This window comes from Macaca nemestrina, chromosome 1 (assembly GCF_043159975.1).
Source record: "Macaca nemestrina isolate mMacNem1 chromosome 1, mMacNem.hap1, whole genome shotgun sequence".
Classification (NCBI taxonomy): Eukaryota; Metazoa; Chordata; class Mammalia; order Primates; family Cercopithecidae; genus Macaca; species Macaca nemestrina.
In genome coordinates this window covers 209,489,453-209,514,154 of record NC_092125.1, presented here as the reverse complement: position 1 = coordinate 209,514,154, position 24,702 = coordinate 209,489,453, and the positions used below count along the sequence as shown (strand labels likewise).

The following is a 24,702-nucleotide window of genomic DNA, read 5'->3' as shown; positions in this document are numbered from 1 at the left end:
TCCGCAGGAGAGAAATACGAACTTCACGCAGGAACGGAGTCGACGCCCAGCGTGGTGGTTCATGTCTGTGAAAGTGAAACTGAAGAGGAAGAAGAAACAAAAAACCCCAAACAGAAAATTGTCCAGACGAGGCGCCCCGACCCTCCGACCGCAGCGCTGAATGAGTCCCAGACCTTCGACTGCGCACTGTGAGGTGCTTGGTTGTGATGCAAGGCGGCTGCCTTGGTGGGCTCCGGCCATGGCGATCTGTGCTCCGCGGCCGATGCGTTGCTGCTGACGGTGTAGCTGAGACTCTGCAGAATGAGGTGTAGGTCTGCTCACCACGCCTGTACTGCAGACACGGTCGTGTAGAGTAGCAGCTGATTTGACCTGTCCCAGATTTTAAGTGATATTCCAAATGGGACTTTACATTAAAGGAGAAGCCCTGGAGATGTGGCCACCCTTAACCATTTTTAAATAATAACAGATGAGGAAAACAGTTTCTCTCCCCTCCAGCCATGTAAGTCCTCCTGATGCCATGTCACATGAGACACCAAAAACTGCAACTCTAGTCGCAGCCAGTACAGTACCATTTTTATGAATTTAAAAATAGTCTTACAAAGAGAAAAATACAATGGGTATTTTTCTACTGGTATAAATAGCTTCTAATTAATAAATCGATGAAAGGTGGTTATTCAGTATACACGACATTTTTTGCAGGAAAAGAAACCTGAAATACAGAATAATTCGTAGAAATCATGGTTCTCAAGTATTTGTTTCATCAGCTTTGGGGAAGAAATGCCAAATCCACTTTGAGGATCAGTCTTACGACACAGATGTCCCCACATGTTGCTCTTATCTGGAATTTGGGACAAAGCAATGCATAGGCCCTCATTCCTGATGTGGCGCCCTCCAGACATGGCTGCCCGGGAAGGAGGGCCGCTTTAGAAGTGGGACGTACCACCAGGAAGCTTGAATGATTAGGATTGCAGGTGGCTACTGCGTTCTGCCGTTGGTGACCGTGTTTTAGCCTGTAGACCACCCAACTACCTTCATTCACCAACTTTTATCCTTCACCTTTTCCAGTATCGTGTTAACCACTAGTTCTTGAGTCTTTTGCTGTGATGTGTACGTTTATGTATGTCATTCATAGACTTTCAACTAGAAAAGGTAATGATAATGTAAATTGTCCCTTTAACCATTTTTCAGCTGGCTTTGAAACAAAAGTCACACTTACTATTTTTCTATGAATTAGGGAATGAGGGGGAGATCATTCAGTTTTACTTTTCTTTTTGTTGAAATTTTGTACCCGGATTGCAATTGGCACTTTTCCTAAGACAGAATTGTTTCTCACTTATGTATCAGAATGTATATTTGAACCTCCCTAAGAAGCAGCAGGATCTTTTTAACTCTTCTGGTCTGTTTAGACTTTGAAGTCCCTTCTGTAGAAAAGTCTCATAACTGAGAAGGCTTTGCTTTGGGCTGAGTGGGTCTGCTGGCCTCCACTCACTGTGCTGTTTCTTTTGTATGGCACACTTGGGAAGCTCCGGGGCGTGTGAAGGAGCTGCAAACGTGAGTGAGAACTAATGAACCAAGGCGGCTGCCACCATGGAGGAACAAAACGCAGGCATTCAACCATGACGTCTGCACAGTGATACTAACATGTCATTGTGGTTTTGTTCTCACTATGGTAAAATTTATTTCTGAGCACTAACTGTGTTGCACACCCCTAAGTTTTTTTTCTATATCTTCCTTGCCCTCAAATACTGAGGTAATAAACTGTTCCATTTGTAGCCAACTACCGCAGCTAAGCCTCAATGTAAATTCAGTTGAAATTTGCAATTCTATCAGCAATTTGATGTATTGAATTCAAATCATCATTTGTCATTTTAACCGACAGCCACTTAATAAATTTACTTTGCAGTTCTGAACTCAGCATTGTGCCCATTTTTTGTTGCAAGATGGACCCTATATGTCAGGAGACATGTATTATTAACAATTGGGAATTTTTTGAATTTCCTTTTAGGTAATATTGATTCACTGTAATTTTCTAAGTGATCAAAACCCATGATATTTTGTTATTTGGCTTGGCTTTCATTCTCTGCCAATTAAAGAATATTCTATTCCTAACACATAAAACTTTTTACAGTCAAGCAGGGCAAATTACCCAAAGCTTTTCTTTTTTTTTTTTTTTTAGAGCATTGAATAAATTGAAGAAAACTTTAAACCAAAATTAGAGAGTCATTTAAACTTTTCTGAATGGAAAACATTAATATCTTCATTTTTCTAGTATAATATAATAAAATTAATTTTTTTTTTAAAAAAAGCTACTAAGTACCCATCAACTTTTTCATATTGTGAAATGAACCAGGATCTTAACAGGTACTATCATCTCTGTCCTTTTTTGGCTGTATAATATCTAGTTCATGTAACAAATTTACGAGAGGTAAGTCTTGTGGTGTTTTTTTTTTCTTTTAATAAGATTTTCTGCAATTTTTTTGAAATTGAGTTATTACTTGGAGTTAACCGATAGGCCAGGTGTGGTGGCTCACACCATAATCCTAGCACTTTAGGAGGCCGAGGTGGGTGGATCACCTGAGGTCAGGAGTTCGAGACCAGCCTGACCAACATGGTGAAACCCCGTCTCTACTAAAAAAATACAAAATTAGCCTGGCGTGGTGGCACATGCCTGCAATCCCAGCTACTTGAGAGGCTGAGGCAGGAGGATTGCTTGAACCTGGGAGATGGAGATTACGGTGAGCCGAGATCACGCCATTGCACTCCAGCCTGGGCAACAAGAGTGAAACTCCGTCTCAGACAAAAAAAAAAAAAGAAAAAGTATTTAACCCTGATAGCATAGTAGTAGCCATGTTTTCTTTAGAAACCATAACCTCTTCATGGGACTCAAACTATGTAGAAAATTGTGAGAAAAGATAATGGTGCTTTGTGTTGGGAAAAAAATATTTGTGAAGGATTAGAAAACTGTAACACTGGGCGGGCGCGGTGGCTCAAGCTTCTAATTCCAGCACTTTGGGAGGCCGAGACGGGTAGATCACGAGGTCAGGAGATCGAGACCATCCTGGCTAACACGGTGAAACCCCGTCTCTACTAAAAAAAAAAAAAAATACAAAAATCTAGCTGGGCAAGGTGGCGGGTGCCTGTAGTCCCAGCTACTCAGGAGGCTGAGGCAGGAGAATGGCGTGAACCCAGGAGGCGGAGCTTGCAGTGAGCTGAGATCGCGACACTGCACTCTAGCCTGGGCGACAGAGCGAGACTCCGTCTCAAAAAAAAAAGAAAACCGTAACACTTAACAAGGATAGTCACAGAACATATACTGCATTGGCTCTTACGTTCTAGATTTTTGTAGCACGTCCACCTGATGAAACCAAAGATAAATCCAAGTAAAAAGTGTACTAGTGAGCATCTCTGAGGTTTAAGGTACTAAGAGGCAGAAATGGATAAGAACAGTTCCATTGCCTTCGAGAACTAAAACTCGGCGGGAAAGCAAATTAGTCTTTTCACATTCTGCTTCTTCAGAATGTTATACTCAAAAACATATCAGTGATTAAGAGCCAAAGCAAAGCTTCAAGGAACTTTTAAGTTCAACATAAAGGTTTAAATAAAATATTTTTTATTTTTATTTATTTATTTATTTATTTATTTTTGAGACAGAGTCTTGCTCTGTCGCCCAGGCTGGAGTGTAGCCGCGCGATCTCGGCTCACTGCAAGCTCTGCCTCCCGGGTTCACGCCATCCTCCTGCCTCAGCCTCCCGAGTAGCTGGGACTACAGGCGCCTGCCCCAACGCCCGGCTAGTTTTTTGTATTTGTTTTTTTGTTTTTTGTTTTTTGGTTTTAGTAGAGACGGGATTTCACTATGTTAGCCAGGATGGTCTCGATCTCCTGACCTAGTGATCCGCCCGCCTCAGCCTCCCAGAGTGCTGGGATTACAGGCATGAGCCACCACGCCTGGCTCTAAATAAAATGTTGTAGGCATTGATGGTGTGTTTGAATCGAACAGATACCAGAAGATAGAGGTGAAGTGCAGTACTTTTATTCTTTAAAAAGATAGTCTTTAGCCAGGTGCAGTGGTGTATGCCTGTACCCTCAGCCATTTGAGAGGCTGAAATGAGAGGATCACTTGAGTTCAGGAGTTCAAGACCAGCCTGGGCAACATAGCAAGTCCCTGGCTCAAAAAAAAAACAACAACAAAGGTTTCCCATTCATATTAACTCCATCTTTTAAAAATGTCACGATTACAAAGTGAAAAGATTTGACTTTCTTAGAGGCTGAATCACAGAGGTGAAAGTGACCATGGAAATCATGTACTCTATCCCCATGTTACATAGATTAGAAAAACTGAGGTTATGGCACTGACTTAGGCACCCCAACAAGGCAACCCAGGGACTCGAACTGGCAATCCCAACTCCTGGGCTAGGGCTTTTTCTACCTTTTTTTTTTTTTTTTTTTTTTGCATTGGCCTCTTAAAGAGGCAATGAATACTAATTCCTGTCATCAGAAAAAAAAAAAAAAAAAAAAAGGCATGAAGTGGGAGGATTCTTTTTTCCCTGATGGGAAACAATGAATAAGAAAAATCTCATCGTCTGATGGAAGAGGTGACTTAGTAATTTTAATGAATGAATTTGATGTCCCATGTTTTGTGGTTTTGTTATCATTGAACCATTGGGGTTGGAATCTGCCTAAATAATTTTATCTTGGTATCCAGCAGTTACATTGGCATTTTATATGGGCTTTCCCAGATTTTCCTATTAATGAAATGAGTAATAGTCGTACTGAAGAGGTAACTCTACTGAAGCAGAATGAGATCTAATGAGGTGGAAATAAAAGAGTTTGCAGTGGAATGATACTGTCACTCCGTGCTTGTAAAATTGAGTTCTATTCAAGACAGAACTGCTATGACTGACCTATTCAAGGCTTCGTTGTTTTTTTTTTTTTTTTGAGACAGAGTCTCGCTCTGTCGCCCAGGCTGGAGTGCAGTGGTGCGATCTCCACTCACTGCAAGCTCCGCCTCCCAGGTTCACGCCATTCTCCTGCCTCAGCCTCCCGTGTAGCTGGGACTACAGGTGCCCACCACCACGCCTGGCTAATTTTTGTGTTTTTAGTAGAGACGGGGTTTCACCGTGTTAGCCAGGATGGTCTTGATCTCCTGACCTCGTGATCTGCCCGTCTCGGCCTCCCAAAGTGCTGGGATTATAGGCATGAGCCACCGTGCCCGGCCGGCTTCATATTTTTATACAGACTATTTCACAGACCATAGATTTATTTTAAAAGGGAAAATCTCACACATAATTAAGCAATGGAAAATGTACTCAATCCCGTGGTGCGTCAGGCCCTCTGTCTACTGGGTTTCTCCCCTTTGTGCAGAGCTGTGGACCTCGTACGTACCAAACAGGTGAACTTGGTCCATCTTTCCTTCTTCCTTTGTTTACACATTTGCATTTATATCTTCCTGTACTAAAAGAAACAAATTATTTATAATTGGGGTGACAATATAAAGGAACAAAAGATGGGGAAATAGTTGCTTCCTAGCTGGAGCAGTAAGTCCATCTTACAGAAACTCACTACTTAAAAAGTTTTAAAAGATTTATGAACCTTGTCCTACAATTCACCAAATACTTATTTGTCTTTTAAACTCCCCTTGGTGTATGGATCAGCCTGAACATCTTGGTCAGAATGCCATTGTTTAATTGTGAATCAGGGGAAAATGTTAATCATTTGGAGACTGTTTTCTTATTACCAAATGTACAATCGATAAGACAACTGAAAGCAACAACTGCTGGGTTCACTGACAAAGATTATAAAAATCATGTTCAAAGTAGAGTTTTTAACCGAGGTTAAGAACTAACCTGGGGCTGAGTCAGTGTCTCTACCCACTTCAATAACAGCATAAAGATCTTTCACTAAATTCGTTATGTGGTCCGTCTGGATGTAAACGTATATATTTCCTTTTGAAAACAGAATTATATCCTGCAGATTCTTGGCACCCCTGCATAGCTTTGACCGAATGTTCACTCTCATCATAATGGAAGATTTCTATCTATGCAGATAATACATGTTTTTAAATACTGTTTTCTGTTTAGTCCCCAATCTTCCTAACTCAAATTGGGGACTGAGGAGAGAGAAAGGTGGTTACCCTTGTTATCGTGCCATATTCTTCCTGCTGCTTTTCAACCCCATGTGAGTGTTGATCGACGGTTCTGCTATAATGTGTGTGCCCTTCAAGTTTCAGAAAACTTTCCCGATCATTTCACTTCAACCTTAATTGAACCCAAGAGTCAAAGTTACTATTTTCTCTGAACGTGTTTGTGATCTTCTGTTATATTTTGGAGCATGTTACCTTTATGGTACTATAAGCTGTAGTGCATACTGTTTGTTTTGTAAACAACCGGTCAGTAATTTATGTACATGTATTCCACATTTTAGTGTGCGTGAAGTGGACAATCCATAGTTTGTAGTAGTTTATTTGTCAACTTTTAACTCCCCTATGTTTTAAGGACATTTAAACATTCCTTGTCCTATCAAGGTGACAAAAGCAGAATGTAATTTTTTTTTTTTTTGGAAGCTTCGTGATTACCTGTAACAAGTTCTGTTTTAAAAACCTACGAATAAAGTTAGTAGCTATTTTTAAATCAGTCCATTGAACTGAGTTTTTGTGTGTGTAGTATTTTCAATATGCCTCACTTACATTTAGCTAATAAGACAGAGAAGTGCAATATTGTGTTTGTTCCTTCCACAAGAGTCCTGTTGAACATTAATGCCGCGCAGTGCCAGAGTTCAAGGTTGTGAGTCACTGCTGACTGTGTAAATAACCACTGCAGTTTCAGCTCTTCCCTTTTACCCTGGTTTCCTCTTTGGTTAAAAACGATTTATTCCTGGTGAAGACTTACTTTTTGTCTTGGTTAAAAAAAAAAAAAAAATCTCCAAAATGTGGAACTATAAATGACAGTAGAGGTTATCTAGTGCAGTGGGATTTCGAATACTTGTTTTTAAGCCATAGGACTCTGCTCTTTGTTCAAATGAAATCTTACACAAAGCCAATGTAAAATTGATCACAAAAAAGAAAGGTAAACAAAGGTGCTCCTTTTCAAGGGGCTGGGGGAGGAATGGGGACCTGAGTTCCAACCCCTGTGAGAGCTCAGCAGGACAGACCCAGACACACCCCTCTATTTCCCCTGCCTCCCTCCACTTCCTCCATCCCCACCCCACCCCCAACACACCTTTACAAGAAAGTGGCCCCAGAGGCGTTGCCAAATGCACACATCTGGATGGTCATGGACCTGGGACTAGAACCCACTTCTTGACATTCTTTATACCACACTCCACTACTTTGTTACACCAAAATCTTTAATTTTGCTGGATAAATGTGTTTGGATTCAAAGGTTCTTGATATTTTGTTTTTGAGACAAGGTCTCGCCCTGGCGCCTAGGCTGGAGTGCAGTGGCATGAACACAGTTCACTGCAGCCCCAACCTCCCACCTCAGTCTCCGAAGTAGCTAGGACCACAAGTGTGCACCACCACACCCAGCTAATTTTTGTATTTTCTGTGGAGACAGGGTTTCCCTATGTTGCCCAGGCTGGTCTCTTAACTCCTGATCTCAGGCAGTCCACCTGCCTCAGCCTCCCACAGTGCTGAGATTACAGGCATGAGCCACTGCAAAGTGGCCTTCTTTGTTTTTAAAAAACTAAAGTGGAGTCACTGTGGACATGTCCACTTTGATGTTTTTCCAAGCTGTGTTCTGTGGGGCTGCCTCCAGGGGGCGCCATGCTTCCAAGTTCCTGGGGCCTTGCACTCCTATTATTTGTTGCACCTAAACGTCCCAGCATCAGGTTTCACTTGAGCTAAGGATTCCTTGGCGAAAACAGAAAATTGGAAAACCACTGCAAATAACCAAGACAAAACACACACACACGCAAAATTTTTTTTTCTTTTCTTTTTTTGAGACCAAGTTTCACTCTGTTGCTCAGGCTGGAGTGCAGTGGTGCAATCTCACCTCACTGCGACCTCTGTCTCCCAGGTTCAAGCAATTCTCCTGCTTCAGCCTCTTGAGTAGCTGGGACTGCCGGCACACACCATCACGCCTGGCTAATTTTTGTATTTTTAGTAGAGACAAGTTTCACCATGTTGGCCAGGCTTGTCTCAAACTCCTGACCTCAGGTGATCCGTTCATCTCAGCCTCCCAAAGTGCTGGGATTACAGGCACGAGCCACCGCACCCGGCCAAAACACAAAATTTTTAATGCAGAATATGAAATACAAGAATCAAGATTTAAGTAATTTACCTAATAGACTGGCTTCAAGTTAAATGCATACAATGTATGTATCAGATGTATCAGAGTCCTATTATCACTGAGAAATATGTTCAAAGGGCAGGAGTGAGCAACCGCTATATTCCTGCTCTCAATGAACACGTTAAAATGTGGTTCTAATCTAGAAGAAGAAAAGATTAAAATTCTTATACACATAGGAAAGATCTCATCTTGCCAAGCTTCCCCAGGTCTTCTGAGACATAGAAAGTATAAATATAAGTGATTTGTAGATTAGATATTTCTGTAAGGTATTTCAAAGTATGTTACTTGGGAAAAGTTTGTGGTCTGAAACGTTTGGAAAAGTTAAATGCTGAAAGTTAAAAGTTAAAGACCTAAATCTAGAATGTAAAAATACTAAGTTAATAGAACGAATTGTGGGAGAATATCATTGTGACCTAGAGGCAGGGAGAGACTTCACAAAACTTTAAAAGCATAAGCTATAAGGTAAAAATTATAATTGGTTACATCAAAATTAATTATTCATGTTCAATGAAGAATGCCATCAAAATGTTGACAATAGGGAGAAATATTTACAGTCCAGATGTTACCAGAAAGGGCCCTCATCCAGACCCCTACAGAGCGTTTTTAGATCTCATGCAAGAAAGAATTCGGAATGAGCCCACAGAGTAGAGTGAAAGCAAGTTTTTTTTTTTTTTTTTTGAGACGGAGTTTTGCTCTTGTCGCCCAGGCTGGAGTGCAATGGCACGATCTCGGCTCACTGCAACCTCCGCCTCCCGGGTTCAAGCGATTCTCCTGCCTCAGCTTCCTGAGTAGCTAGGATTGCAGGCATGCGCCACCACGCCCGGCTAATTTTGTATTTTCAGTAGAGACAGAGTTTCTCCATGTTGGTCAGGCTGGTCTCGAACTCCCGACCTCAGGTGATCCGCCCGCCTTGGCCTCCCAAAGTGCTGGGATTACAGGCGTGAACCACCATGCCCAGCCAAGTGAAAACAAGTTTATTAAGAAAGTAAAGGAATGGGCCGGGCATGGTGGCTCACACCTGTAATCCCAGCACTTCAGGAAGCTGAGGCAGGTGGATCATTTGAGGTCAGGAGTTCGAGACCAACCTGGCCAACATGCCAAAACCCCGTCTCTACTAAAAATACAAAAATTAGCCAGGCATGGTGGTGCACACCTATAGTCCCAGCAACTTGGGAGACTGAGACAGGAGAATTGCTTGAACCCAGGAGGCGGAGGTTGCAGTGAGCCAAGATTGTGCAACTGCACTCCAGCCTGGACAACAGAGTAAAACTCTGAGTGAAACTCTCAAACAACAGAGTGAAACAGAGTGAAACGTCTTAAGGAAAAAAAAAAAAGAAAAGAAAGTAAAGGAATGAAAGAATAGATACTCCATAAGCAGAGTAGGGCTTTCCCAAAAGTACAAGGGGGAACATGCCTGCCTAAGATACAATGCTTGTTTATATATAAGATAAAGCAAAAATCATGGCGGAGATGTGCTCTACTACAAAGATTTGTGACAAAGGACTGTTAAATCTTTGTGTAACTGCTGTCTTCCACAAGCATCTATATTATTATCTTCAAAGCGAAACATATTCTTAAACTGAAAATGCTTTTGTTCTTAAGATATTGGGACATCAGGACATTTCCTGGGTCTATTATTTCCCAATAACATTAACATTATTAACTTGTTCCCTTAACTGTAAATATCCTGTGACTGAGGACACCTAACCTCCTAGGAATGCAGCCCAGTAGGTCTCAGTCTCATTTTACTGAGCTCCTATTCAAGATGGAGTCACCCTGGTTTGAACACCTCTGACACTAACACAGGGGAAATAACTATAAAATGCAAAGAGATTTTGCAAATTGACAAGGAAAAGCAGCCCAATAGAAAAATAGGCTAAAGGATATGAAAAGTAATTGACAGAAAAGGAAAACATTGAGCCGATGAAGAAACACTAAAACCCAGTAATCAGATGAAGCGCAAATTAAAATAACATGATGCCATTTATACCTATTGGAGTCTCAAAAATGTAAAAACAATTAATGACAAGTATAGCCAGAAGGCGGGGATGTAGGAAATCTGACATATAACTGGTGGAAGTACAGACTAGTTTAGTCATTCTGAAGAACAAACTGGCAGTCCTTGGTCATCTAAATAAGAACAAAATCTCTGACTCTGCAGTTCTGCTCCTGGAGATAGATGAGACAGAGAGAGAGAGAGAGAGAGAGAGAGAGAGAGAGAGAGAGAGAGATGTGCCAAGAATATCCCAAAGGGATTCTCACACAGGGCCATAAAGAGGTATATCGAGGATGTTCACTGCACCATTATTTATGGAGACAAACTGGTGTTTGCAACTGGAAAATGAACACTATGGAGAACCATGCAGCAAGAGTAGCCATATACACAGCCACATGGATATATCTTGAAAACAGCTGAGTGCCAAAAGGAGTAAGATGTACCTAACATTCGCATTCCCTGAAGTACCACCCACAGACAGTAATGCACTCTGCAAGAATACATACAAATAAAAAGATACACATTAAACATATACCTCCAAACATAAAAAGCATCTTGCACAGATCAAGGATAATGTGCCATGAATTGAGAAGTCTGATTTACTGTGAGACTTTATATCACCTTTTGATAGACTTTAAAGGGTTACATAGATTCTTTTTTACTACATTACTTTACTACTTTACATTTTTACTTTACTACTTTACTATATTAATAGTAGATGAAGATTCTCTATTAAATGTACTCCCATATGGATGGAAAAAATATATACTGTATCATTCATTCTTCTCTGAGCTACAAATGAGTAGCTTTGTATGTGGTTTGACTCTAGATTCACCATTTCCTTTTGGTTCAAAGAAGTAATCAGGTTAATTCGCAGCCCGGTGCTATCTTTCTTCAATATCTTTTGAATAATTGAGATCTTTGATGGGAAATTATATAACCTTCTGTCCTGAGAGATTTGACCAGGCCCCTTCCTGCAAAGGAGGAAATTAAACCTAAAATGATTTCTCAGACATCACCTGAGTGAGCCCTGTGAATGAAAGGTCTTTTATGGACCAAATGGACTAGCCTCCTCTGACTTATCTCCTTGATAACTTCAGTTACTTGGCAGGCTATTTATTCTATCCCATCAGATATTTCTAACAACTGTTGGAAAGTCTAGAATGGAGATTTGTCTCCTTTGCAAATGAGAAGCAGCCCTTGAGCATCCTGCTAATCCTAGATACTGTATACTAATGAGTTCTATTGTGAAAGGGCACAGAGCTGCCCTCCTGCTCAGTTCCTGTCTCCAGATGTCTCCAATGATACGAACTGAACACTTTAAGGTGCGTTTTCCTGGAGAGAAGTTAACTAGTGGTTCATGCTAGAGAAAAAGGAGACAGTTAAACTGCAGGTTTAATAAAAATCCATTAAGGAGTGTATTAGTTATCTATTGCTGCACAACATTTTATCCCAAAATTTAGCAGCCTAAAACAAGAAAACAGGATCTCAGTTTCTGAGGATCAGGAATCTGGGAGTGGCTAAGCTGGACAGTGGTGGCTCAGGGTCTCTAAGAGGTTGCCATCAAGTCATCAGCAAGGCTGTGACAGGTACAGGAGGCGGAGAAATTCTAGGCTGAAAAGGACAGGGACCCTGGCAAAGCTCCACCCTCAAGCCTAGAACCATGGCCCAAAGTGAGAACATCTCTGTTTTCCCATTCAAATGTTGCCCTCTCCAAAACCACCCCGGCCCACCCCACCCCCATCCTGTACCCATAAAAACCCCAGGCTCCACTGGCAGAGAGCAGAGAAGGGGAGAAGAGAAGCAGCAGCCAGATGTCAGAGAGAAGCAGCTTGACTTCAGAGGGACGGCTTGACAGTGGGACTTTGGAGAAAAGTCCGGTTGGAGATGGCCAGACCTCAGGGGAAGACCACCTTCCCGCTCCATCCCCTTTCCCGCTTTCCTTCCCTCTGAGAGCCACTTCCGCCAGCAATAAAATCCCGCACATTTACTATCCTTCAATTCGTTCATGTGACCTGATGTTTTTCTGGATGCCAGACAAGAGCTTGGGATACAGAAGGCTGTCACACTGACCCTCCGCCCTCGCTGGTGGAAAGCAACCACCTCATGTGAAAAGGCGGAGGGCCCACTGAGCTGTTTAACACTTAAGCCATCCATGAACGGCAAAAGCTAAAAGAGTGTTCACTGTAGCCCGGGCACGGTGGCTCACGCCTATAATCCCAGCCCTCTGGGAGGCCGAGGCAGGCAGATCACGAGGTCAAGAGATCGAGACCATCCTGGCCAACATGGTGAAACCCCATCTCTACTAAAAATACAAAAATTAGCCGGGCATGGTGGCGTGCACTTGTAATCCCAGCTACTCAGGAGGTTGAGGTAGGAGAATTGCTTGAACCCGGGAGGCAGAGGTTGCAGTGAGCCAAGATCGTGCCACTGCACTCCAGCCTGGTGACAGAGTGAGACTTTGTCTCAAAATAAATAAATAAATAAATAAAGTTTTAAAAGAACTGTAGAACTCCTCCAGTCTCTTGGGGGTCACATGTACTCCCCTCTAGATGCTGCCATGGGAGTTTCGCTCCTACCAGTGCCCAAAAGCACTTGCCCCGGCTCCTGCACCTGTTCTCCTGCGCTCCCTGTCCCACCAGGGGTTGAGAGCTGTGGGCTAAGTAAGCGAGGCACCCTTGTCCCAAGACTCACAAAGGGGTCAAGGGACATTTCCCGTTTCAGCTGAACAATCTGCTTCCCTGCTCACTCACAAGGCTGTTGGCAGGAGGCTTCAGTGCCTCGCCACAGGGGCCTCTCCAGAAACCTGATCACAGGACATGGATGCTGGCTTCCCCTGAGCGAGGGATCAGAGAGACAGAAAGAGAGCCCAAGATGAAGTCTTTTTATAACCTAATCTCAGAAATGATGTACCATCACTTCTGCCATATGGTATTGGTCATAGACCAACCTGGTACAATGTGGTAGGAGAAAAAGGGGGCTAAAGTAGAGAGGAAAATGTGTAACTCTAAATGCTTACGTTAAGAGCTTAGACGGGCACAGGGTAAGGACTCTTTCTTCATCTCTCAGCTGTCTTTGTCTCTACCTCTCTTTGCATGTCCACCAAATTCCTTCTTACTGCAAAAAGGACGTCCCCTCACAGCATAGAACATGGTAGCCAACAACTCAGGTGGAAGGAGAGCTTCTTTCTATGGTTCCATACTGCAGTGGGATTCTCATTGGCCAGATTGGGTTGCCTGCCCATCCCTGAGGCCAGATGGGCAAGTCTCTTACCCAAGAAAGGGAAATGAAAGCAGGGCAGACAAAAATAAAATAGCGATCACAGTGGACTTCAATCACAGTAAACTTCAATATCTCAAGGAACTTTATAAAGACCAAAAGGGGAGAGTATTTTATTCGTTGGTAAATTAGTCCGAGTTTAGAGACCTAATAAGTAAGCGTTGATTTTTATCTGGCCTTCATTTTTTTCACCACTCAATTCTGATTCCAGGCAAGATACGAGAAGTAAATTTTAAGCATGTTTGATAAATGTACCCAAAGTAAGTTCTGGTATAGAGAATTTCAGATAGAGAGCTTTTATGATATTTACCACAGAGCTTCCTTCTAATCTTGATGTTGAATGTGAAACGAAACCATTATCCCAGTCTTTCATGTCATAATAAGAGACATATCATATATGCCAGTATACATAAAGAACAGTATTTTATCATTACTCTAAATTTTTAATAGGGTTAGCCACTTATATTTTGGTTTTGTGCCATTTCCCTATTTAAGCACCTAAAGATTCAAGAAAGGAAATAATTTCATAACATGTTTTTATTTAGATTTTCTGACTTTATAAATAAAAGATGCCAGGTGCAGTGACTCACGCCTATAATCCCAGCACTTTGGGAGGCTGAGGTAGGCGAATCACCTGAGGTCAGGAGTTCGAGACCACTCTAGCCAACATGTTGAAACCCCCTCTCTACTAAAAATACAAAAACTAGCTGGGCATGGTGGTAGTCACTTGTAATCCCAGCTACTCGGGAGGTTAAGACATGAGAATTGCTGGAACCCAGGAGGTAGAGGTTGCAGTGAGCCAAGATCATGCCATTGCGCTCCAGCCTGGGTGACAGTGAGACTCTGTCTCAAAAATAAAATAAAATAAAATAACTGGAAGGAATTCTGTGTTTAAAAATGTAGTTTTCACATCGTTTAGGAAATAGAAAACATACAGTGGAAATCTCACAGTGGATGGTAAAACACACGGAAGAATGTGGAACCTGGCATGATGGGGAGGAGAGAGGCCCGGTAAGGGAACAAACACGTAAGCAGAGAATGCAGCCTCTGTGACTCTTGCAGAGCCCAGCTCAGAGCCTTGCCCACTTAAGCTCTCAGGAAGTGTTTACTCGAATGAACTCACACGTGGCTAACTGAGCGAACACCTATATATCCCAGAAAAGGTAACTTCCGGTCCCCATAGAATAATTTTAATAAAACTCAATCCTACAGCTCAGGAAGAACAGGACAGTGGTTTTCCAAATGCCAGATATTTTTCAGAAATTGTGTCTTATTTTTTACAGTTGTGATCATTTGATCATTTGTTAGACAAACCTGACTAGAGTGGTTTTTTGGTTTTTTTGAGACTGGGTCTCGCTCTGTCACCCAGGCTGGAGTGCAGTGGTGTAATCTCGGCTCACTGCAACCTCTGTCTCCCAGGTCCAAGTGATTCTCATGCTTCAGCCTTCCAAGTAGATGGGATTACAGGCATATGTCACCATGCCCAGCTAATCTTTGTATTTTTAGTAGAGATGGGGTTTCACCATGTTGGCCAGGCTGGTCTCAAACTCCTGGCCTCAAGTAATCCACCCACTCAGCTTCCAAAAGTGCTAGGATTACAGGTGTGAACCACTGCGCCTGGTCACGTGATCAGAGATTTTTAATTGCCAGAGATGGCCCATTAATCCTTTTGTCTTCTTTCTTTTCTCTTCCTCTCTCTTTCTCTCTTTCTCTCTCTCTCTTTCTCTCTTTCTTTCTTTCTTATCTTAAACTAGCCTCAAAGTCCCCGCTGTTCTCCTGAAAGGAACTAAGGTGAGGAATCTACCTCCTAAAGCAAATGGCCAGAGCAGAGGACAGGATTGACTGTGTTTCCATTACATTGACATATTATCATCTTTCATAACTGGGATCCTTAATAGTAGCCATGAGGTAGAAGGTGGGACTAGACTCTGGAAGGGGACTGGGACACTGAACCAAACGGAGGAGTAGTTAAAATAAGGACAGGGCAGAAGCAGCTTTCCATGAGACGCACCCACCAGTGTTCCATGTCAGCTGACACAACATCCAGGAGTTACCTCCCCTTTCCATGGCAATGACCCAAAAACCCAGAAGTTACTACTCTTTTCCTAGAAATTTCTGCATAAACCATCCCTTAATCTGCATGCAATTAAAAGTCACTATAAATGGCCAGGCGCGGTGGCTCACACCTCTAATCCCAGCACTTTGGGTGCCAGCCCTTGAGCAAGTCACTCCCTCTCTATGATCTTGGGCTCCTCAGTGGCTCCCAACCCTGGTCACACATTAGCAGCACCTGGGCACCTCATAAAAACCCATGACTGGTCAGAGCCTCTAGCTCTATAGCTGTAAAGTGCAACCTTAGCAGGAGTTTTCCAAAGTCCCCAAGGGATTCTGAGGGACCACCAGGACTGAGACAGCCAGGGCTGGGGGATGTCCGAGGTCACCCAAACGTGGCTTCTCACTCCCTAGATCACCACATTTCCTGGGCCTTTAGAATTACTGTAAATGCTTTCATCTAACAAAATGTCCATCTACAATACTGTAATTAATCTTGATATTTGCACAAGAGTGTATGCAAATATCAACAGTAATTACTCTTTGTGTGTGTGTGTGTGTGTGGGCGTGTGTGTTGTTGTTGTTATTGTTTTTGAGACAGAGTCTGGCTCTGTCGCCAGTGCTGGAGTGCGATGGCGCAATCTCCGCTCACTGCAGCCTCCGCCTCCCAAGTTCAAGTGATTCTCCTGCCTCAGCCACCTGAACAGCTGGGATGACAGGCACCCGCCACCATGCCCGCCTAATTTTTGTATTTTTAGTAGAGATGGGGTTTCACTATGTTGCCTAGGCTGATCTCAAACTCCTGGGCTCAAGTGATCCGCCAGCCTCGACCTCCCTAAGTGCTGGGATTACAGGCATGAGCTATCAGGCCTGGCCTACTCTTTGAAAGTAAGGTTATAAACTCATTCATGCTCCACGCCTTTTGGGGTAGGCAGATATCACTATCCCAGCTTCCCTTTATTTTTCTCCAGAGCACTTATTACTCTCCAACATGCCATATCATTGGCTTATTTATTTATTTTTTGAGACAGGGTCTCACTCTCTCACTCAGGCTGGAGGGCAGTGGCACAATCACAGGTCACTGCAGCCTCAAACTCCCAGGCTCAAGTGATCCTCCCACCTCAGCCTCCCGAGTAGCCAGTAGTACGGGTGTGTGTCACTACATCAGGCTAATTGTTGTATGTTTTGTAGAGGCAGGGTCTCTCCATGTTGCCCAGGCTGGTCTTGAACTCCTGGACTCAAGTGACCCACCCTCCTCGGCCTCCCAAAGTGCTGGGATTACAGGTGTGAGCCACGACGCCCAGCCTGGCTTCTTCATTTTTGTTGTTTTTCTCCCATGAGAATGCATGCTTCATCAGGGCAGGAATTATCATCTCTTTTATTCATTGCTGGCACATAGCAGGCTGTTGGTAAATATTCACTGAATGAATGAATTATAGAAGAGGAAACTCATGCCCAGAGAGGCTAGGAGACCTGCCTGAAGTCACACAGCAAGTAAATGGAGTAGCCATTAGATTGTGTCTTCTCTCGGTGTGTGTCTTTTCTGCTGTCACTCTGGGATTCCTAGGGTGACTGTGAGAGTAGGATAGACCAAGGAGGTACGAGGGGAGGAGGACTTAGCAGCTGAGATAGCCGCGAATGGGCTGACTGTCACCAGGAGAGCACAGGTTCCTTGTCAAGGCGAGGAGGAGTGGCTTCCGCTGATGGCAGAAGGACTTAAATTAATTTACAGCTTCCCATTTTCATTCTGAGAATAGAAGTTTTTCCCTTGTAATTGCCAGCAAATAGTTTGTGCTAACACACAGTCCTAAAAATGTAGCATAAAAAAATGAGGAAGCTGTCAGGTTATTACCTGGGCTGGCTATTTAAAGGCACACTCACGATTATCAGACTTACCATGGAACTGGATGAGGCCTCAGAGACTAAGCCGTCCAACCTGTCGTTTCACAGATGAGAAAACAGAGGCCCAGGGAGATCAGGTGGCTTGCAGGGAGATTAGACCCCTGACTCCGCATCGTCACTCTATTTTCTCATCCTCTGTCACCAGATGCTCCTAGAGGTAAGATGGGAATTAGACCACATGCAGGACAGCAGCGCGTGGGAAGGGGCACTGGTCCTCCTCTGCACTTCACGTCCACCCGGCGCACGTCCATCTGGGAACAGCCACATGACACACTGCACTATGAGCCCTATAGGTCATTTAGAACCTTGGCCTGAGTCTTGTGGCCTTTGCTGCTCCTTCTACTCTCTACCCCCTTAATTGAGAGACAGGGAATTGTTTCAAAATCAATTGGCCTAGGTATCTTTGCCTCCTCTCTCTCTTTCTCCCTCTCTCTCTCTCTCTCTGTACTAGATTAAACAATGTGGACTTGGGTTTCTCTGGACTCATGATTCTCTGTGCTTCGTCTCCTCCCCTGAAATTGCATTCTAATCCCCATGACATTTGGCTGGTTTCCCCAGCAACCATCTCAAAAGCCATAAACAGCAGATTAAGGCTTTGAGGGGAGACATGAAAGACTGGACATGCCTGGCCAGGAGAAGAAAACACTGCCGCTCAAAGGCTAGTTTGTAGTTACATCTTCTGCTAATAAGAAAAGGAAGGATAACTGGTTGCCTCTGGGTATTTTCCATGTGGAAGCAGCCATTTTTTGTTATTTTAAAATCCCCCAGCACCTGAGACTCCCATATGGTAACATCCAAAACTGGAGTGGTTTGTTGGCTAATTGTTGCTTTTTTTTTTTTTTTTTTAGATGGAGTCTCGCTCGCTCTTCACCCAGGTTGGAGGAGTACAGGGGCAGATCTCGGCTCCCTGCATCCTCTGCCTCCTGGGTTCAAGTGATTCTCCTGCCTCAGCCTCCCGAGTAGCTGGGATCACAGGTGCACGCCACCACGCCCAGCTAATTTTTTTGTGTTTTTAGTAGAGACGGGGTTTTGCCATGTTGGCCAGGCTGGTCTTGAACTCCTGACCTCAGGTGATCCTCCCACCTTGGCCTCCCAAAGTGCTGGAATGTTGGGTAATTTTATAAGTAATTTTCATTGACTAATAAAACTGATTTATATATAAACATCATCTTTATTTTAAAAATGAAAAATCACCACACTTTTTTTTTTACATTCCATTAAACTCCTTTCAAAATCTTCTTCTTCTTTTTTTTTTTTTTTCTTTTTTTGGAGAAAGAGTCTGGCTCTGTCACTCAGGCTGGAGTGCGCAGTGGTGCAATCTCAGCTCACTGCAGTCTCTTACCTCCTAGGCCCAAGTGACCCTCCTACCTCAGCCTCCCAAGCAGCTGGGACTATAGCCATGCACCACCATGGCTGGCTAATTTTTAAAATTTGTTTTGTAGAGATGGGACCTTGCCATGTTGCCCAGGTTGGTCTCGAACTCCTGGACTCAAGTGATCCTCCTGCCTCAGCCTCCCAAAGTTCTGGGATTACAGGCGTGTGCCACCACCCCCAGCCTGTTGCTTGTCTTAATTGCAAGGGGAAACCCTCAATGGCTTTCCCCTATCCTTGGAATAAAATTCTTATCTGACCTGTAAGACCTCGCGTCTGATCTCTGCCTGCCTCTAACATTCTGTCCTCTCTCCCTGAAACCACCCCTGGCTTTAGTTGCCATACTGGCTTTAGGATCTTTTCACAAACCAACCTTCTGCTTCCCCCCCCCATCCCACCCTGCTCCCTTCTAAAGCGCTCCCCGGCCCCAGCTCCAGCCTCTCCTCACCTGCCTGCCTGTCCTTTGGGTCTCAGCTCCCCGTCCTCCCCTGGCAGATGGGTTTTACCCTCTCCTCTGTTTCTGAGGGAGCCACTGCCCCTACCCATAATCACCAATGACACCGTATTATTATTTCCTTTAGAGCTTTTCAGACGGTCTCACTATTTTGTTACCATCTTTTGTGCTTGTGTCATCTGTCCCCCTACCCCAGCCCCTCTGGAAGGTGAGGTGTACAGGGCAGGGAGGGGCCACCACTGACTCTGTCCCACCTTGCAAAGTGCCTGGCCTGTAGTGAACACTCTGTAGCACTTAATGAGTGAATATGCTGAGCAATGAAGAGCCTTTTCATGCTTCTGCCTCCTGGGCTTGGCTGGTGTGTCTGACCCTGGTTATGGGAGGGCTGATGCAAGGAAGAGCTCCCTTCCCAAACCCCTTACTGTCTGTGTGCACAAACTCATTCTGACATGGCAGGTGTCCTGTGGCTTAGCCAGCCTGGATTAAGGGACAAAGCAGAAGGTGGGCTTGAGCCATAGATAACAGAAGGCTGAAGACCACCAAACCCCATGGAGAAGGACCTATCTGAGACACCAAGGTTCCCCTTCCCAGCTCCTGCCACTTGGCGTGATCGTTCTCCCACTTACCTGGCACTTCACAAGCGTCATCACATTTCTAAGCCTCACCACAACCATACTGAGTAACTTCTCTTCATTTTACAGAAAGACACAGTCTCAGAAACTACTCCCATCTTGAAAGTAGTAAGCAGTGGAGCCAGGATTTGAATCTGAGACTGTGCACTGGGGGCTCTTGCCCCCACAAACAAACCTGGAAAAGCTTCCAGAAACATCCTGAAGTGTCCCCCGCCCCCACCAGTGCCATTTACTATGGAACTCAGGCCTCAGGGCCAGAGCAGGCTCCCACTGGACTCCCCTCCTCACATTGTGGCCTCTCCCTGTAACCAGGTCTGCCTCCCCCACCACAGGGAAGCTCTTGAAGCCACGGATTAGTGCCATGCTCCTTAAAGACCATACTCAAGTGTCTCAAGTCTTTGATAAGAAAGTAGAATTACAGAATTATACTCTCAATCAAAATTCGTTAATACCACCTTGTGGCTGGGCATGGTGGCTCATGCCTGTAATTCCAGTACTTTGGGAGGCCAAGGTGAGAGGATCACTAGAGCCCAGGAGTTAGAGGCTGCAGCGAGCCAAGATCACGCCACCGCACTCCAGCTGGGGCGAGAGAGCAAGACCCAGTCTCCATAAAATAAAATAGGTCCGGAGCAGTGGCTCATCCAGCACTTTGGAAGGCAAAGGCTGGTGGATAACTTGAGGTCAAGAGTTCAAGACCATCCTGGCCAACATGGTGAAACCCCATCCCTATAAAAAAAAAAATATATATATATATATATATATATGCACAAAAATTAGCTGGGTGTGGTGGCATGTGCCTGTAATCCCAGCTACTCGGGAGGCTAAGGCAAGAGAATCACTTGAACCAGGAGGCAGAGGTTGCAGTGAGCCGAGGTTGTGCCACCACACTCCAGCCTGGGCGACAAAGTGAGATCCTGTTTCAAAAATAAATAAATAAATAAATACTACCTTGGAGTTTCCTATAAAAATACGTGTTTTTTCCTATAAAAATCTTAGTTCTTAGCTGAGGAGAGTTTGAAAGCATCTCACAGGCACTGAGCGGCAAGCCAGTCGGCCCAGATCCAATCACTTTCTGGAAATCATTTGAAAACAGAACCGGGAAACCAGCCTCTACTCCTGATTCTGTCACTAACCTGCTATAAGACTTTGTGCTCACCTCTGCTTCCTGGGCCTCAGCTTCCCTGTTTCTGAAAGAAGAGATCCCCTCTCCGAGGTCTCTTCCCGCTTTCTATAAATATTGATTGAGAGCCTGCTGCCTGCCAGGGATATCGCCCTGGGCTCCTGGGATACAGCTGGAAGCCCAACAGCCTGGGGAGGAAGGAGCCTTTGATCCTACAGCGGCCGAGTTCTTGACACTTGCCGCTGCCAAACCTGTTTCCTCCAGGTCTAACGTTCTGTGGCTGTCTGAATCCCCACCTGCCCCCCACAGCCTTCAATCAGATTAGCTCCGTGCTCCTTTAAACACCCTACTCAAAGTGCCTAGAGCTCACCTGGGTGTGTTTGTGAGGCCCCTTCCCTCTCCTTACTCCTCGGAGGAGTCCGACCTGGAAGCCTCCTGCTGGATTTCTCTACTGGACTGAGTGCCCGTGAGTGCCAGAGCCAGTCCCAAAAAGGACCCAGGCGCGGGGACACCACGGGGAGGCGCCGCCACTCCAGTGTGCTGGACCCTGGCACCCCCGGCGCGGCCCCCGGGCTCCCCGGGATCACCTGCACGGGGCGGGGCCGGGGGCGGGACGCCCCGGGTGGGGGCGGGATCCCAGGGTGGCAGCGCCGGCGGCGGCGGGGACCCAGGCTGGGAGAGCGGCGGCGCTGGCGGGAGGCCGAGCGGGGCTCGACAGAGCAGGTAGGAGGCGTCTGGTCGCCGGGGCGCCCAGGGCTGCGAGGAGCGAGGAGCGAGGAGCGGCCAGGCCTAGGTGCGGTGGCTTCCTGTCCACCTGCAGACCGCGCTGGGCGAAGGAGGGCCTGGGGAGGGGACGAGGGGTCCCCAGTCTCGCCCCCACCTCTGTTGGAGGAAGTGCCTCGGATCTGCACGAGAAGGCGTTGGTCCGGGGTGGTGGGAGGGAGGCTGACCGTCCCCAGTGGGTTTCCTTGTCCCCTCCTCACCCAAGCGTCTGGCGGAGGGACCAAGGCTCGCTGGAAGAAAAGGGGGTCGACCTTGACCCGGCCTGGAGATGCAAGGAGCTTTTACCCACTTGGGGCCTTGTCCGCCTCATCTGTTAAATGGGCGCCTTGATGGGTCGGCCCTATGCAGAGGCCCCTCCGGAAGATCTGCGATTCAGCGAGATGAAAACCCATGGCAGAGAAGGAGCCCAGGGCTCTAGTTCCGATCCGCCGCACGTTTGGAGGGGCTCGGGGGTCGCTCATCCAACTGCGCTCCTGAGGAATGATGCAGAGACGGCTCTAGTTCTCTGGGTATCCTTGTGGGAGGAGGAGATGGATGTGTCAAATCTGAAGGCTGGATTAGAGAGACCAAGGCAGCCCTTGAGTCTGGGAGAAGATTCCGGAAGCCTCCTTGGAGGAGGTGGCATCTGAGTGGGGCAGGGAAAGGAAAGGTAGTGGTTAGGGCAGCACTTTGGAGTCCCTGCTTTACCCCTCAGCCAAGGCCGTCCAACAGTCTCGGGCAAGTCCACACTTTTCTCTATGGTTCAGTTTGATGTGCTCCTTAAATGAAACAATTTCTCTGACAGATTAAATCAGATAATTCAGAAAGTGCTTAATACAGGGTCGGTATATAGTAGGCACTCAATAAACACGAGCTATTAATGTCTGCTAGCAGCTGCTTGGGGGCAGGGATGATTCCTATTTGGTTCACCCTTGTATCCCCAGCACCAACACAGTGTCCAGCACGCAGTAGGTCTCAATACATATTTGTCCAATGAATGAATGAATGAGTATGAAATACAATGCTTGACACAAATAGTGAATTTACAGGTGGCTGGTTCTAAGAGGTGGGTATGGATGCCAGAGACAATGGTCCAGGTGGATGGAACAGTTATAAGCATAAGCCCAGAGCAACAGATTATAGACACCCCCTCCTATGGTGCATGTGTGTGTGTGTGCATGTGTGTAAGTGTGTGTGTGTGTGTGTACGTGCGTGTGTTGGTGGTGGTAGTAGAAAGTGACAGGCACAGCCGGAGCACCGGGGTAGAGAAGGGCACTGGAATCCTGAGTCCTAGCAGCCCATGGGAGTGGATGATGGAGCAGGAACTCTAAGTAGACCAATACCTTTACTCATGTTCTCTAAGTGGGGAGATGGGAAAGAAAGGCAGTCAAGAGACACCAAAGGACCATGAATGCCTGGTGGGAGGGGAGGAGGAAAAGCGAAGGGGCTTCCCATGATCCCTTCATGGCATGGGGCATTCTTCACCTTGTCCCTGCTGGGCTCTTTGCTGGCTGGGGCCGAGGTGAGCTGTGGGGAGGCAGCATAGTGCCAAGCCAGCCAGCCACGGCATGTGCGGTGAGCTGGGCTTGAGGAACTGGCTGGGCTCTGTGGGAATCTGGTGTAGTGGTTTCCTATCAACAGCTTATCCCCTGGGCCAGTTCCTGGGCTCCATAGCACCATGTGGACTGTGGTCATTCCTGCCTGGAGCCAGGAAGGAGCTGTGTCCTTGAGGTAGAGCCACTCTAAGCAAAGCTAGTTTTAGTTTTGTGACATCCTGGCAGGCAGCTGCAGTGGGTTTCCATCTCCCTGGGTTGACCACGAATATGTGAGAAGCAAAGGTCTAAAGTGGAGGTGGAGACTGGAGGAGTACATCAACAGTCAGGAGGCGTTGGACCCCCTAAAAGGGCCAAGTTCGAAGCTTCTCCTTGTAACACTTTCCATAATTGCCAACAACCCTTGTTTAATATCTGTGTTTTGCCCTAAGCTCTAGAAAAGCAGGGAGGCAAGCCTGCCTTGCTTCTCACTGTGTCCCCACCTAGCATGGCGTCTGGCTCACAGGAGGGGCTCAAGGAATCCATGTGGAATGCATTCACCCAGGCTGAGGGACAGGGCTTTTGGCTTTGAGAGAAGAGATTCTGACTAACTGACCATGAGCTTCTTGTTTCATTGTGTGGTCCCCCCACTGTCCCTACCCCCTGTCTCACATTTGGCACCTCCACTCTCTCTCCCACCATCACCAATGCCTCTTCTCAGAAAAGGATCTAGTGCTAGACATTGACAGCTGAGGGGGAGGCCTCACACTATGTCGCTGTTCCCGGGGCTCCCAGAGGAGAAAGTGACGTCCAAGCTGAACCCCCTCCCATCCTGTTGCTCCTGGGACACAGGGTCATGGTGTGTTAGAGGTGACAGGGTCTCTACAGGGAGCAGAGCACACTGTCACTCTCAGGGTTTGCAAACCGGAATCTGGTTATGATGTTCAGAGTCATATAGAGCTGGGAAGGCCATTTCTCCTAACTCCAACTGCTTTCCACACTCAGTAAGCAGTGCAGTTCTCTGGGAATTGTAAATGTAGCAACACTTCCCTTTATTTTACAGTCTTCCAATAAATTGGGATGAAAGGTTAAAAAGAAAAGAAAAAGAAAGGTAAAGTGGATTTTAAGTTGCCCAATAAACTCTTTTAATTTCTTAAAAAAAAAAAAACCCTCATGTATGATGAAAAGAAAGACCCAAAATTACATCTATTCTCCTGACTTTTAAAAAGATATATATTTGATATTGAAGAGAAATATCCAAAACAGAACTTCTGTAACTTGGGCTAAACCTGTTGCTGGCCAGAAGTGCCTGCGGTA

General features: G+C 45.4%; 2 protein-coding genes and 1 long non-coding RNA gene across 7 annotated transcripts in view; 2 read left to right on the top strand and 1 right to left on the bottom strand.

The window, feature by feature from the left end:
• LOC105494452 (RCAN family member 3) overlaps positions 1-6,629 on the top strand; it is a 42,882-nt gene extending 36,253 nt beyond the window's left edge. For all 4 annotated transcript variants that reach the window (XM_011762869.2, XM_011762870.3, XM_071098554.1 and 1 more), the window contains exon 5: positions 8-6,629. In XM_011762869.2, coding sequence (XP_011761171.1) covers positions 8-192 — 185 coding nt within the window. In that variant the 3' untranslated portion in view covers positions 193-6,629. The remainder of the gene's footprint in view (positions 1-7) is intronic.
• The window catches only part of LOC105494451 (uncharacterized), a 28,069-nt gene extending 6,521 nt beyond the window's left edge, over positions 1-21,548 (bottom strand). Inside the window, exons 1-2 of the long non-coding RNA XR_011624760.1 lie at positions 21,462-21,548; positions 17,509-17,665 (exon numbers count right to left, since the gene is read on the bottom strand). This is a non-coding gene — a long non-coding RNA (uncharacterized lncRNA). The remainder of the gene's footprint in view (positions 1-17,508; positions 17,666-21,461) is intronic.
• The window catches only part of NCMA (non-compact myelin associated protein), a 51,916-nt gene continuing 48,693 nt past the window's right edge, over positions 21,480-24,702 (top strand). Inside the window, exon 1 of one of the 2 annotated variants that reach the window (XM_071098563.1) lies at positions 21,480-21,557. The gene's annotated coding sequence lies outside the window, so the exon portion shown is untranslated. Of the gene's footprint in view, positions 21,558-21,733; positions 21,815-24,702 lie in introns of those variants that run through there. The other variant, XM_011762871.3, reaches the window with a different exon arrangement.